This window comes from Myodes glareolus, chromosome 13, assembly GCF_982192425.1.
Source record: "Myodes glareolus chromosome 13, mMyoGla1.1, whole genome shotgun sequence".
Taxonomy (NCBI): Eukaryota; Metazoa; Chordata; class Mammalia; order Rodentia; family Cricetidae; genus Myodes; species Myodes glareolus.
The window spans coordinates 44274059-44289421 of NC_142038.1; the positions used below are offsets into that span (position 1 = coordinate 44274059).

Below are 15363 nucleotides of genomic sequence, written 5' to 3' on the forward strand. Positions count from 1 at the left end.
TGGCCATAGGGTGTAGGTAAGCCAGAGAGAACTGTGATTTGAACCCTTAGGTTCACAGCTGGTCAGTTGAAGAGGACAGGAAGATGAATGCAAACGCTCCTCGTTTTGTGGGTGAAGGATCTGAATACAGAAAGGAGTAGACAGGCAACCCTGGAGTTCCCTCTTCCACAGTTCCACGCAATGTTTCCACTGCTCAGGCCCCTTTGGGGTATGACAGAGTTAGACGAGATCTTTACTCTCCTTTCAAGCTAAAAAGTTGCAGACTGCTGTTCAGCCTTTTAAATGAAGCAGTCTCACTGTGTGGGACAACACCAAGTCTCCATGCTGCACAAAGCAAACCAGGCTCAGAAAAACAATCACAATATCATGTGACTGCTTGTGGGATCTCAGAAAGTCAAACTCATAAAAACAGAGAGTAGGACAGTGGGTTTTTTGGCTTTTTTTTTCCCCAAGGTTTAAAGACAAGGGCTTAATGGAAATGGATCATTGGATACAAATTTTCATCTAGATCACATAAATGAGTTCAGGAAAGTTTTATTTTTTAAAAAATTATTTTATTTTATGTGTATGAATGTTTTACCTGCATGTATGTCTGTGTACCATGTACATATCTGGTACCATGGAGGACAGCTTCATATCCCCTGGGGCTGGAGGGTCACATGGTTATGATCCACCATGTGGGTGCTGGGAATCAAACCTGGTTCTTTGGAAAAGCAACCAGTGCTCTTTAGTTGCTAAGCATCTCTTCAGACACCAAGAGTGGCATCAGGGCAGAAGCCATTTCTACCTATCTTGTTCACTTCATACAGTTCCTGGAGCCAGCCCGTGGTGGCTCACAGCTTTGATCCCAGCACTTTGGAGGCAGAGGCAGGTGGGTCTCTGAGTTTGTGATCAGGCTGGTCTACAGAGTGAGTTCCAGGCTCCAAAGCTACAGAGTAAACCTGTCTCAAAATAAATAAATAAATAAAAGTTAAACATACAGTTCCTAGAATTTTTGACAAAGCAACAATCTTAATATTGACTTAATAAAACTGGTTCACAGCACTCACGAGGGGCAGCATTGTAGGTGCTGCATTCTGGTTGACTCAGACTATATCTGAGACTCTATCTCTGGGACTATATCTCCCAGCTCAGGCAGCAATGAACAAGTCTAGACTCCAGACAGACATTCTCAGCAAGCAGTGTAACCAAATTCCATAACCCTTGAGTATGGAGTTAGTCTCTCTATGACTCCACCTCTCTCTCAGGACCCTATAGACAAGGAGTGAAGATGCTACAAGGACCCTTGTGAGAATTAAATTAGTAAGGCACATGAAGGATTTAATATTACAGCATGGAGGAAACACTCAGCACTCAATAGATGACCATTCTCTAGTTAGTTCCAATGCTTATTTTCTCACACCCCCAGTCCAGTAAAGAAGAATTTTCAACACCAAGATTTTGAGTTCAGGAAACTGATACCGAAGCATCTTAAATAACTGAATACTTTCTGGTTGAAACCTGCAAGTGAAATCCATAATGGCTACACGTCGTAGTTGACAAAGCAGTTTCTGAAGTCAGCCTGCTGAGTTTGAGCCAGGCTTTGCCATTCCTAGTGTGTGTCATTGTTTTCTGACAAAACTTTTTCTGGGGAGATGCAGCACACACAGCTACTCAGCCCAGATAGGGAACCCACAACAGGCCAATGTACAAAACACCCCAAAGTCCAACTTGGTGAACCATGAATTTTATTTGGGATTGCTTACAGGAATATGGGTGAAAGGTTACTTACAGAAACAGAAATGACTCATAACTGCATCACCAAAATTCACCCCAGCATGGGTGACAGATCACAAAAGCTAGGACACCTGGAGCACACTGCTCAGCACAGGCAGCTCAGCCATTTGGAGAGTGTCTTTTCCAAGGAACTCAGTTGGTCTAAACCTCTTCCAGGTAACTTGGTCCATTTCTACTTCTTCAAGGCAGTTGGTCTGGTCTGAATCTTCTTTGCAACCTGGCTCTTTAATTTCTCTGAAAGGGACACTAGGCTTTTATTATTTACTGTGGAAGGGAGGGGCCTAGTGAATCTAGCCAGTTTCAGGAATTTCCTGAAGCTATTTTGAGTTGTTTGCCATCCTTCTTAAGGAGTTTCCCTGCAGTATGGAATGTTTTAATCTCTGGGGAAGCTTTTATACAACAGTCATGAAAAGGTTTTTTATGTGTGTGGGAGGTCCTTCTGTATATGTGTTCTTTTATTGGTTAATGAATAAAGAAGCTGCTTTCAGCCAATGGATTAACAATGTAGCCAGGCTGGAAAAGAGAGAGAGAGAGAGAGAGAGAGAGAGAGAGAGAGAGAGAGAGAGAACAAACCAAGTCAAGGAGACACCATGGAGCCACCAGAGGGGAAAGATGCTAGCTGCCAGGTAGAATCTTGCTGGTAGACCATGAGCCTCGTGGTAAAATATAAAATAATAGAAATAGGTTAACTAAAGTTATAAAAAAAATAGCTAGCTCTTATATATATGCTTAAGTAATTGTTCAAGAAGTGAATTAAATAATATAGTTTCTGGGTGATTATTCCAGAAGTCTGGGCAGCTGAGAAATGAACAAGTAGCCTCCTACAACAAGAGTCTTGATGTTCCAAGAATAATAGAGGCTATGTCACAGAGGGGTATCCAGCTTTAAATGAGATTCTGCATCTGAGCACTCTGTCTGGGGACTGACATTCAACAAGACCCCTCCTACACACTCTCATCTTTGCTGCTGATGGTAATGGCTCCTGTCAATTCCAGATACTTCCTTCAAAAGCGTAGCCAAGCTGAGAGTCATCCTCAGTTCTGCTCTCTTAACTTCCCAGACTCAGACCCTCACACTCTATTGAATATTGTGCCTTTTTCCTCATAAACATGACAGTTTCTTCAATCTTTCAACCACTCCCCTGCCCTATTGTCACCTTCCTGTTTTGGATTGCATCTTGAATTGCCCCAACTCTCGTTATCTTAATCAATTCCAGTCGACTGTACAAAGTATGAAAACCTTTCTAGTTTGCAGCACAGTAGCTGGGCCATGGTAGTGCTTAACAAGTATTTATTGCAAATACAAATGCATGTTTGCATGGCTCTCATCTCTCTAACCAACAAGGAAGAAAAACAAGATAAGAGACTCTTAAAGAAATTCATCTGGTTACAAGTTTCATTTCTTACTGATAGGTTCAACTTCTTGTCAATACATTTGGTTGACAGAATGCTTTCATTTTTAAATTAGTTGGAGAATAGAGCTATCAATGTGCCCATATGTCAACAGTTGCCTGAAAGGCTATTAGGCTAAGCACTAACATCCAGTTGGTTTTTTTTTTTTTATCTCAAAGCACTTAAACATTGTTGCATATAGTTTGTATACCATATGTGTAGGAAACAGGGTGGAGAAGCTAAAGTCTAGTACGTTCCGATCAGATTTTATGTTGTCTCAGCAAATGTGGTCCCATCCTCACCCTAGGTCTCGGAGGCCACGTTTCTATAAAAAAGACTTCCTGCCCATATAGGAAAGATTATAATTCCCCATCTCCTCCCCAGATCATATCTATTAATGTCAGAGAATATTTGTGATTGTCATGACTTGGGTGAGGGCAGGAACACTGGTGGCATCTGGTGTGTGGAAGAGGGCAACACTGCTAAGCGTCCTGTGTGTAACCCACAGAAGAGCCCTTCCCTTGTGCATTCTCCGCTTCCATAGCACGTCAGTGATGCTGGCATTGAGGACCCTGCTGTCAAGCAAAACTCATAGACTGAGACAACAAGGCGAACCTTCATGAACTCTCCAATGTAGTGTGGATGCGGAGAGACTGGTACATGAAGTTTAAGTTATAAAATACAAAACCCTAAAGCCAAACAGAGCTTGCCTGCGATTTGCTATGGGCAGAGTGAACCTCCCAGGAGAGGAAGGTGCTCTCTGAAATAGGAAATCATTCCTTGAAGAACGGGGTAGTGTTTTCTCCTCTGTGGCTAAATGAAGGATTTACTGTTACAGCTTTTCAAAAGAACAGGAGAAATGGGCTAAAAGTGTCTTGTAGAAAATATATTAAATCCAATTTCTGAGGTGCTTTTTCTACACCTCTTAAGGGTGCCCTGAGGGGACAGAAATTGAAGATTTTCTACCTGGATTCATGGGCTGGGTTGTCTTAAAATCCTCTCTAATGTTCTTCTCTGTCCACAAGGAAATATGGGCTGAATTCTCGGTTATGGTCAAAGGCCAAAGTGGCTACCATAGTGAGAGAAATCCTTGAAGAATGCTGTTATTATCTCAGCATGGCAATTTCTTTTTATATTACTCATTATTTAATTAAGACCCAGAGCTATGCAGGAAGCAGGCAGACAGTATCATTCCTCTTGAGGAGCTGAGCACACATTCTGACCTTGAAATACTTTCTTCTTAGGAATACCTTCTTGAAAGGCTTTGCAGTGATGTGCAAACTGAATAACCAGCTTCTTATTCACAGAGGCTGAAGTCCACTATTTCCAATTGAGAAATAATTAATGCATAGTCCAAGCACAGCAGTTGGAATATGCTTTATTTATTTAAGGTATGTTCTATTATACATTAGCTTAGAATAAATTGGGGCAGGGAAATGAGTGAATTAGAACACTTTAGCCAAGCTAATGCTTCCCTGTTAGCTCCTTCCAGAATATTCTTCTCAACTTTTCTTCAGACTTTGAGGTTCATTTCAAAGTTCATCTCAAATGTTGCCAATTCCAGGAACACATGTACTCTTCCTTAATTTCCTGATTAGGCATGGGGATTTCTTAATCCATGATTTATCTATTACTCTGGTATGGCCCTTGTGCATTTTGTAATATATGCTCCTGTTTTCAGGACTTCATTTATTTTCCCTCTGTCCCATATCCCTGTCCCTTTCTTTTCTTTATTGTTTCCATGTCTCTTGCTCATTTTTCTGTTCTGTACAACAGGCACTCATCTAACCTGTGCCCCTGACATCATCCAATGTACACTGAACCCCTGGAGTCATAAAGCGGTAGATGTATAGATTTGCTTAATTTCTCCTCCGTGATAATAGTGGTCCTTAACAAATTCTTTCTTTCAAACGGATGCAAATGTAAATTTTACTGGGTCTGATCAAATGCCCACAGGTTCCAAATAAATATATACAGAAGTTCAATCTAATTTCTGGTTCTCTGATGTTAGACCAAATGGAGCTAATTTCATATCAACTAACCCAGCAAGTATCACCAGGTCCCAACAGCCCTGGGTAGGTGTGAAGGAGACATCTACGCTGGGAACTTAGCTCTTCTGCTGACTCCCAGTTGTCTAACCTCTCTGTAAGTTCCCTCGTGTAGAAGAAGATAAGGTTGTTTACTTTATCCTAGGGTTTTTAAGAAGATTAAATGAGATAGTCTGGGCAGTATGCTTACCTGAGTAACTAGGACCTAGTTAGTAAGAACGAGGGGGAACTCAGAACTGAAGGGTTGCTCTTATCACAACTATCATCATCTATTCAAAGCAAATCCTATCTCCATGCTTCAGAGCTTCTAAACACTGCATTTTCTTCTTGCACTGGCATCTCTTTATCAGTACTGTTTAGCTATTCCCTATAGGTTCTGTAAGATGCCTGGCTATCTATGTTGGTAGGAAACCTGCATGGCTTCTATGCTTTTCCTTTTGGAACCTTTTCAGTGAGAACCAAAAAAAAAATCTTCTATTGAAACCGCATTTTGTTTTTCCTTTTCTATGTGGTATAATTGCTCTCTAAGTTAAGCCTGCTCCTAATGGTCCAGTCCCCTTAATCATATCTTCGACTGGCCACCTCTCTGTTGCCTTTGTCACATTTGAAGGGAGCCAGCAGGATAATTGGTCTAGACTGCCAATCAAACATATGAATTACATCACTAGTGATGACCCTGGTAGGTCTAAGTAGCAGTGGGAGGGCATGAGCAGAGTATCTGTGGCCTTACAGGGCTTGCATTAAAGGGATGAAATAGCGCTGGGAATGTACTGGCCTAGCATGTGTGATGCCCTGAGCTTATACCCTGCACGGCAATAAAGAAATAATAAAGATAAAAGGCAGGGAAGAAAAACAAGTTCTTTTAGAAACAATTCAGTACTTAGATCCAGAGAAAAAGATTGCTGTGAAGCTAAATTGGATAGGCTAAATAATTTACAGCTTCCCTCAGCATTGCTTAGTTCAACGCCTCTTATTCGGAGAAGCCGTCCAGACCCACTACGTAAAGCAGCCACTCTCTTCCACACCCACAGTTCTACTTCCTCACTTTAGTTTGCGCTGTCTGAAATCATCTTGTTGCTAGAATGCTTATTTTTGCACTGTCTCACTCTTTGAGAATGCTAGCTCAGTTCACTGAGCCTCTGGTGCCTAGGCGATAGCTCTTGGAAAGCCTGTATGCATGTGTGAATCTGATTTGTTTGCTTTGCTTTGCTTTGTTTTGAGGCAAGGTCTCGTGTAGGCTGTCCTGGGACTCCTCCATAGTTGAGACTGACCTTGAACTTTTCATCCTCCTTTCTCCACCTCTCAGTGCTAGGATTATAGGCAAGAACCTGGTTTATGCAGTGCTGGGAACAGAACCTAAGACTTTGTGCATGTCAGACAAGGACTCGACTAACTGAGCTATATCCCTAGCCTGGAATATATGAACTACTTGTTTTTGTCTGACCAAACGCACACATGAGCTTAATCTTCCTTCCAGATCCTAAGTTACTGTGCTGTGGATTTCACAACTAGATAGAGAATAGGAGAACTTGGAACAAAATTGTTCAATTCTGCTTACTCAGGATAACTCAACTCAGTCTAAGCTGTGCTTTACCAGCTCTGGAGTATTCCAGGCAGTGAACCCTGAACTTGAATTTCAACAGACCCAACCAGAGAGCGAAGAGCAATTGACAATGCAAGTGAAGAACACTCCATGTCAGGCAGAAAACTAAGTACTTTACTGAATTGTTTGGTTTTTCTTTGCTACAGCCTTTAGGTTTAGTGTGAATATTATGTCTGAAGAAGAGGACCGGTGCCTTACACATCTTCTGCTCTGTAGATTTCCTGAAGTCAGTAAATGCTCAATAAACATACTCAATAATGACAAGTGTTTTGGAAGGCATGGGTAGTAACTGACTGACTATGGCAAGGATACAGACCTGTCCAAGGCTTAGGAAACCTGTCCCCGAGGGTGTGACATTTTATTTAAGGTGCGATGGTGGAATAGTAGCTTACTTTGACTTGATAGTGGGAGTGTGAACAGACTCATCTGGATTGGTCATCAGGAAGCGCCTACCAGGCCAAGAGGAGCCAACCTGGGGTCTGACTGGCGCTGACCATGCCTAGCCAGTGAGAGGCAACCATGCGATGTCAACTGTCAGCAGATTAGAACACTTGGGTGCTGGGAGGATTTATAAGATTTTTTTCCGTTGTTAAATAAATGAGCCTCCTCTATCCTTTTCAGATGTTAGGGCCCAGCTACAAGTTCCCCTTTCACCCATGGGATTTTGTGTCCTTTTTAGCACAATGAAAAATGATAATGCTGAGGCTTCCCCTAAAGGGGGCTGTAAAAGCATGCTAGAGGAAGATTCTAGCATAAGTTTCCCATCAAGCTCCAATTTCAGTGAGAGCAGGCTATGGGGATGGCTCCTGTGGGATCAGGCATTCAGGCGGTCCAGCGTCCATGGGTCCCAAAGCAGGGATCCAGCAGGGAGTTGGCATGGCAGAGTGATTGCTTCTGATCTCTCTGGAGGTCCATCTGCAGAAGCTCGGAGCAGCCCAGTCTATAACAGAGTGTTCAAGAAACGCAATTGCTTTTCTCTCCCCTGTTTGATGTCAGAATCTTCCTTTCTCTCAGGATTCCACTCTGTGGGACTCCGGACCTTCTCAAGCGGAACCTAAAATGGATCACTTCAGCTTTCCTTCCTCCTAAGCCTGTAACTTTCCCACTGGAGACTCCCTTCTACTCCGGCTTCTATCCTACCACCAACACCATCCCTGTCATTGCCATCTCTTCTTCTTCTTGGACTTCAAACCCTTACAGCGCCCCTAATGTTCTCCCTGTACTAACATGGTGGGGGGCGGGGGGAATTCCACTTTGATTTAGTGACTGCCAGCTCTTCATTTGTTATGCCTCCCAGAGACGGGAACCATGTATAAGGGCCTACGGCAAGGTGCAGGTGTCTAACATTAGCCATCAGGGCCTTAGAATCACAAGGAATAACCTCATCTCCTCTCCCTGCAATCATGGCCTCTATGCGTTTGTCTGTGTTCATAGGTTATGCAACCCTTTACAAAGGGGATGGTATCTTACACTCCATCCCCCCATCAGTTCTTCTAAGGCCTAATCAACCATCTCAATGTCTTCAAACTGTTGGATGAAACTGGCAAGAACCATGATTTAGGACAAGGTTATTGGGGGACACTTTCAAACTGTGTTAACCCATAAAAACAAGGCATGAAATCAACCTCCTTGCTGAACAGGTTCTTGAAGCTCTGAAGCATATTGTTGGCCCTGGAGGATCTGAGTCAGCTGGCCCAGCACTGCAAGAACCTAAACCTTCAAAGTGCGCCAGGTGATTCCAGCGTAGAAAGATGTCCCCTTTGAATAAATTATCACATCTTCCTGGCCTGTCAAATGGGGCTGCTGAGAGGAACAAAGAAGAAAAAGGACAGGAAGGCATACAGGAGCCGTCCAGATGAAGTGATGAAGTGCAACACATTGCCTGCGTTAGAGTCTATCCCTGAAGGAAGTTCCCGATTCTTCCTGCCCCTTCCTGTTCTTCCTGTGGGCAGGTGGGAATTATGGACCTAGCACAAAATCGGCCATTTTAAATTAGCACTGGAGAATTTATTCTCAACTGAGGTCCAAGTGTGCTGAGAGCTGAGCAGTGGCCTTCCTGGGACTTAGGCACCGGCCTGTGGGGTCTTTCCCTTCTGATGGATGGAGCAGTGTTCTGTTTGTTTTGTATCTATTTAGTTTCCTGTAGGTAGATACGGACAAAATCAGGGCTTTCTCTCTCAGGAAACACTTGCTCACTGCTGTTGATTCAGGAGGTGCTTCCTGCACGCAAGCCTACCGTTTAACTGACACTAATGCAGAATGGAGGTATGTAGATCCATGGCTTCCATGATGACTTTGGTTGAATGATCTATGTCAGCTTTTCATAGGCTCAAGTTCACTTCGTTTCTGTAACAAAGGACCTCTGAAAAGGAGAGATCAAACACCTTTCAAAAGGTTTCACCTATACAGTTTGGATTATTCATTCATCTGTTTATTGGACTAAACTTTGATGAATGCCAGGTAACATTTACAGAGATGAATTAGACATTGATGTCTACCTGGAGTCGTTTCCAATATGATTGTCTAGGTATGATAAGTAACTAGTGCACTATCCTCTGACTGAGGGTGGCTATTACTATGGAGAACACGAAGAATCAGGCTTATGGAGCACTTACTGCAGGGAGGAGTAGAGGAATCCGTGTGAGGGAAGACCTGAGTGTCTGTACGATATTGACAGAGACATCACCATGTCAAGGAACCCAGAGCTTCAGACTCAGAGAAAAGGACTCACCCAAGGGTTAGGCACAGAAGGAAGTGGCAACGTTTTCTTTCCAATGGGGAGGCACAGAGGGAAACAGCAAAGCCTTAACTCCTGGTTGGTGTGTGGAAATTGACAAATTACAGAAAATGTCCACCATAACTTTCTCCACCCACCCCTAAGTCATTGCCCTCCTGAAGACTGTGTCTATCAACACTGTGTAAGCCTGTCTTTGTGATCCAGCTGCACTCCATAAACCCTGCCTTCTTGTTCATCTGTTCATAATAACCCAGCCTCTTCGGTCAGTTCTGGACAATAAACTGAGCTTCTAAGGCACTGAGGTTTATTTCTACCTAGTCCCAGCTTTCTGTCTGTCCATCTATTTGTGTTTTTCTTTATTCCCTGGTTGCCACAGTCGGGAACAAGTCCTGGAGGCCAGGCATGGACTTGGCAGCCTACAATGGATTGAGTCCTTCCCATGCACCCACCACTCTGCTCACTCTCACAGTACTGTTTTCCGTCATCCTCATCCACACACCATGGGCTTCAAGGTGACCAAGGTCTCCCTGTGAGTTCACGTCAACATTAGGGTCTAACGTCACAGGCTGTCAAACTTCGGTGCCTCATGTCTTAACCACACCCACCACTCTGAGGCTCTCGGAGGGGCACATGTTCATTCATAATTAGGCCGACACAGAAGCAATGTGGGAGTTAACCAAGCTCCCATAGTATGCTATGTGTTTTACGGTTACTTGTCCCACTTCTTCCGAGAATACACATGGCGAACCATGTTTGCTTCCCGTTTCACAGCTGAACGGAAGCCTTGTGTTAAGTAGCCACACTGTCTCGAATGTGAAATGTCTCTTAGGAAGAACTTATCTCACCCACTTTACCCTCCCAGGTTCTGAGTTTGAAATCACCCACAGGACAAGTGACATCACTTAGGCCAGTGATTCTCAACCTTTCTTTTGCTGTGACCCTTTGATATAGCTCCTCATGTTGCAGTGACCCATGCCCCCAACCAGGAAATTATTTTTGTTGCTTCTTCATAACTGCAATTTAGCTACTATTATGAATTCTGACACAAACATCTAATGTGCGGGATATCTGATGTGTGACCCTGTGGAAGGGTCATTCAGCCTCAAAGGGGTCGGGACACACAGGTTGAGAACCACTGATTTAGGTGGGTTTTTTGTTGTTTTTGTTGTTGTTGTTGTTATTGTTGTTGTTGTTTTGTTTGTTTGCTTTTTCCCAAACTGTATATAGGAATGGCCTGCTATATCTGGTCATGGCAAAGAAGGTTTTATGGTGATCTCAGTACTAGATGGCCTGACTCTGTCTGCCAGTGATTTTTGTAAAGTTTCTCATCATCACGATAGAGCAGAAGTGGGAAGCTGGGGAGGGCGGGATTGTGGGGCTGTGTGTTACAATGGCTCTGAGGTTTCTCAAGGCATATTTTTATTTTAATTCTTATATTTTTTTAAAGCCCCACTCAGGGGAATATTTGCTTTCTTTCACTGACTACTTAAATCACTCCCTTGTGTCTCTGAAAGCAGCACAAAGGACGCTTACTCTTTCTCTTCATCATATACAATAGTGCCTTTGACAGAAGTTATAAATCCCAAGCTGCAGCCCTGCGCTTGCCTGCCTTCCAGTGCCTGCTGCAGCCACGGCCACTTTATTTCATGCACCAAACTAATCCAGTGCCAACTTAGGGTTCAGCAATCAGCCACATCTTTTCATAGTCTCTCTCTCTCTCTCTCTCTCTCTCTCTCTCTCTCTCTGAATTTTAGAATAATCGTATAATTTCTGCACTAACTTACTTCCTGCATTTTTTCCTATGCCATCAGGCTCACGAGCTGTTGAAGGGTCAGTTCCCTTGAGTTGGCCTCTGCCCTTGTGTTGTGCCTTTATATTTGTCCAGCGGGCTGCTCAGGACCAAATTCACGCTTCAGTGATACGGCTTGGCTGGGGTAGGGGGAATAGTGGGATGCTACAGTGAAGCACAGATTCTGTCTGGACTAGCCCTCCATCCCTGACAAAGCAACCCAGCTTTTGGCTTCACCTAAATGATAAATAGCCCTATTGTTTGAGCTTTAGAGTTAAAAAAAAAAAAGGAACTAAATCTAGATTAAGCAGAGGACAGAGATCCGTTTCATTGCACTGTACTTTAATATTCCTGAGATCCGTGGCATTACGGGTGGCTTTTTTGAACAGCCATCCCCTCCAGGGCAGAACACTATGCTGTCTTTGTTTAATCTGATCTTTCAGCTAAATAGGAGCTGGTCACTTATCCTCACCACTGCCGTGTCCGGCTGCGTTGCTATTACTGGGAGACGGACACGCAGGGAAAGGTAGACGCTCCAGGCAGAACGTTTCAGCGTGTGTTTACAGGCAGGACTGACTGACTTACTCAGCAATCCTGCTCGGAGGAGCTCCAGCCAATGAAGAGGCTCTATCCCAGCTTGCTTGGGGGCTTCTGAGTTTGAGCAGCCTGCAGAAATGTAAGGCATTGCTTCCAGGCGCTGATGGCAAAATGGGACCCATCTCCAGTTATTCCTTGGGCTTCCCAGCTCTGCCGATCTGGGAGAGAACCTACATAAACATATTGGTGATGTAGCCAGCTTTCAAGGCCGAGAGAATCCTTATGGATTCGGGAGACTGGTTTTTCATTTAGAATTTTCTTTTTCCTTTGGAAGATGAAATGCTTCTCTCGTTACCTGCCTTACATCTTCAGACCTCCAAACACCATCCTCTCTTCCAGCTGCCACACGGAAGGTACAGACCAGAGAGGGAGAGTGTCTGGGTGGGTGGGACAAAGTGGGCTGGTGTCTGACTTCCCACAGGTTCTGCTGTCGCTGCTTTCTGCAGCTTCGTTCCTGGGGAAGCTGGTAGCTGATATATAGATTTGCTCCGAAAATCAGCCTGCCTCCTCCAAGGAAAGGGAAGTGTTTTCTGAAGAGCAGGCTCATGTTGCGAAGGTGATCTCCAAGCGGGCAGCCGATCTGAAGTCATTCAGAAATATTTTGTCAATTTCCCTCGTTCCGTTTACCATGCAAACAAGTCGCTGGAACTAGTGCCGAGAAAAAACAGTCCGGGGATGCTGCCACACACGTTTATCCTAGCTCTGTTGTGTCACTGCTTAATAACTTGGTGCATGCCCAAGAAAGCAATTAGCAAAATAGAATTAGCCTCGTCTGTGACTGGGGAGTGCTGGCTGTCAGGCTGGAGCTCGGTCTGTACATAGGTGGCTCAGTTTGGGTACTTGCTGGAAATGTGATTTGTGGGGTTTCTAAGTGAATTCTCTGAAAGGAGCATGGGCTGGGCCTTGCCCAGAATCTATCCGGGACTGCCTTGGTTTCTAGCCTGCCATGGCATGTATACAAGGGTGTGCACTTTCTCTGTGCACGTTACACTTGGTAAACATCTGGCAGGACCATTCCACTAAGCATTGTGGATCTCAGCATTTCTCCACCAAGGAGCTGCTTGTGTTTCTTCCGTGTGGGATTTGCCTGTTTCCGTTGATCTGATGTTCCCAGGAAAGCGCGGTTTCACGCAGAGCTACTAGGCTGGATAATCATCACCTTTGGTAGTTACCCTAAAAGTGTATTAAAAGGGACACCAACGGCGAATCCACCTCTGTCTAGCCACCATCATCCTGGATGGAGAGGGTGGGCAGCCTGTTCTGAGTCACCCTTATTTCTCATCCTCGCAGGAGGAGTCTGGGATTGAGGGCTGTGGACAGCATACGAGAGAAGCAGTCTTCGGGGATGGAGTGGATTTTCAAACACTTCCCAATGGGAAAAGGGAATAGGTGCTTGGGATGACTTTAACATTGAGACTGAGGATGACATTTTCATAGACACTGATTTCTTAATATGTTATTTTTGCATGTGTGTGCGTCCCTTTAAATGTGTTGGTGGCTTAAGAGCAAATGACCCACTAGAAAATGTTCTCCCTTGTGGGGGCAGGGAAGAACCTAATAAATCTCTACATGTATGCTTATAAATATTGGGGAAGGAGATAGAGGAAGGTAGCATGGATCAAAATTTCCAAAGCTTCCCACATACAGCAGACCTAAAGCCATTTGGAAGGGGCCTTGATGACTCTACATTCTGATTGGCTCCCAGATTGCCTCCCTTCTCCTCTCCTCCCAACTTGGTCTCTGACAACCCAAACACTTGATCTCAGTTGGTATGCTGTGCATTGATCAAACTAAATAGGCTGGTCATGGAGACAAAGCTGCTACCGCAACAAGAATGTTTTTAAGTGTTTTTTAAATGGATTTAATTAATTCTATCAAGATAGAAACCTCACTTTGTCTCAAAACAAACAACTTCTGCCTCACCCCCATCAACAGACACAGAGATGGAAACCAGGAGCCTGGATTTGAATTCCTTGTGAATCTAATAAAGACAATTAGGAAAGAGAGTGGCTTCCGCCGGAATAACATCATGGACGAGGCCTTGGGACACAGTGAAAAAGACATGAGTCAGACACCAAGGCAGCTGGCCCACTCTATTTAATTGCTCTGCACCCAATCTCTTCTGGTAATACAGAAGTAAGAAGCCCTCATCCCATGGAGGTTGAGAATGAAATGTGACAAATATCAGTCTTCCTAAAACTCTTTAAATGACAGGCACTGTCTGACTTTGATTACGGTGTCCCGTGTTTCCTGGGAGGTTCACATTTTCTTTCTTCTTCCATCTCCAAGCCCAACCCACTTCCTTAAACACATCATAGTGTCACCCAAAGCTAGTTACCTTATTTAAAGTTCGTATAAGGAGAAGAATATGTCAGAATGTGTCTGAGTTTGTTTTGCTTTTCTCTAGATGTATGTTTCTTTATAGCAGCCCTGCTACTCTACACTTGAGCCTATTTATTTACACATCTTAATGTCACATTTTATTTAACTGGATAAGGGAAGAATGAATAATTTTCTTATTAGAAAATAAATACAAAATTGGCTCCAACAATTTCCCTAAGAATAATTCTAAAACAACTTTAGGATGTGAAGTGGTGCTGGGTCTCTTGAGGGAAGAACACCGTATAGTGAAGACTTGAGTTGTCTTCCTGTTGCTTCCCCACAACAGGAAGATGTTGGCTTGGGATTCTTCCTCTTCTAAATCCCAGCAAAGTGAATGCTGCCTTGGGATCCCACCTCTTCCAAGTGCCAGCAAGGTGATATTAGGTGTTGGCGCCTCTGAACCTTGGTTTCCAGGGGATGGCTTCAAAGAAATATATTCAGAATGCTACAGAGGAGGCTTTGATCATGGCAATAATAATGGCAAACTGGCCTTCATGTACACTGAATTTGCTATATCCAATGCATTGTCCAAACACAAAATGATACTTCATATAGAAGGTGCTTCCAGAATATTACCTTCATAAATTAGTGCATTTTTTTTTGCTTTCCTTCTTTCTCTGTTATTTAACCCATGAAATGAAGGTTTGTTTCTTCATATAGTAATTAGAATGATTTGTTTAAAATATGGAGTCCTGGGGCTGATGAGATGGCTCAGCAGTTGGGAATTCCTGCTGCTCTTGCAAGGGACCTAGATTTGATTCTCAGTACCCACATGACAACTAACAGACATATATAGCTCCAGTTCCAGAATATCTGACCACTCTCCTGGCCTCCACAGGAACCACACATGCAAGTGATACACACACATACATGCAGGCAAAATACCCTCACACATAAGAAATACATAATACATATATGCATGCATAATAAATAGTTTTAAAGAGGAGTCCTATGGAGATGGCCCTGTCAATAAAAGAAAAGCTGTTCTGTAAGCCTGGAAGCCTGAGTTCAAATGCTTAGCACCCATACAAAATGTTGGA

General features: G+C 43.7%; 1 protein-coding gene across 4 annotated transcripts in view; it reads left to right on the forward strand.

The window, feature by feature from the left end:
* Positions 1-11820: 11820 nt before the first annotated feature.
* Ppp2r2b (protein phosphatase 2 regulatory subunit Bbeta) overlaps positions 11821-15363 on the forward strand; it is a 398449-nt gene continuing 394906 nt past the window's right edge. Inside the window, exon 1 of one of the 4 annotated variants that reach the window (XM_048419510.3) lies at positions 11821-12294. In XM_048419510.3, coding sequence (XP_048275467.1) covers positions 12221-12294 — 74 coding nt within the window. In that variant the 5' untranslated portion in view covers positions 11821-12220. The remainder of the gene's footprint in view (positions 12295-15363) is intronic. The other 3 variants (XM_048419512.3, XM_048419516.3, XM_048419513.3) reach the window with 3 other exon arrangements.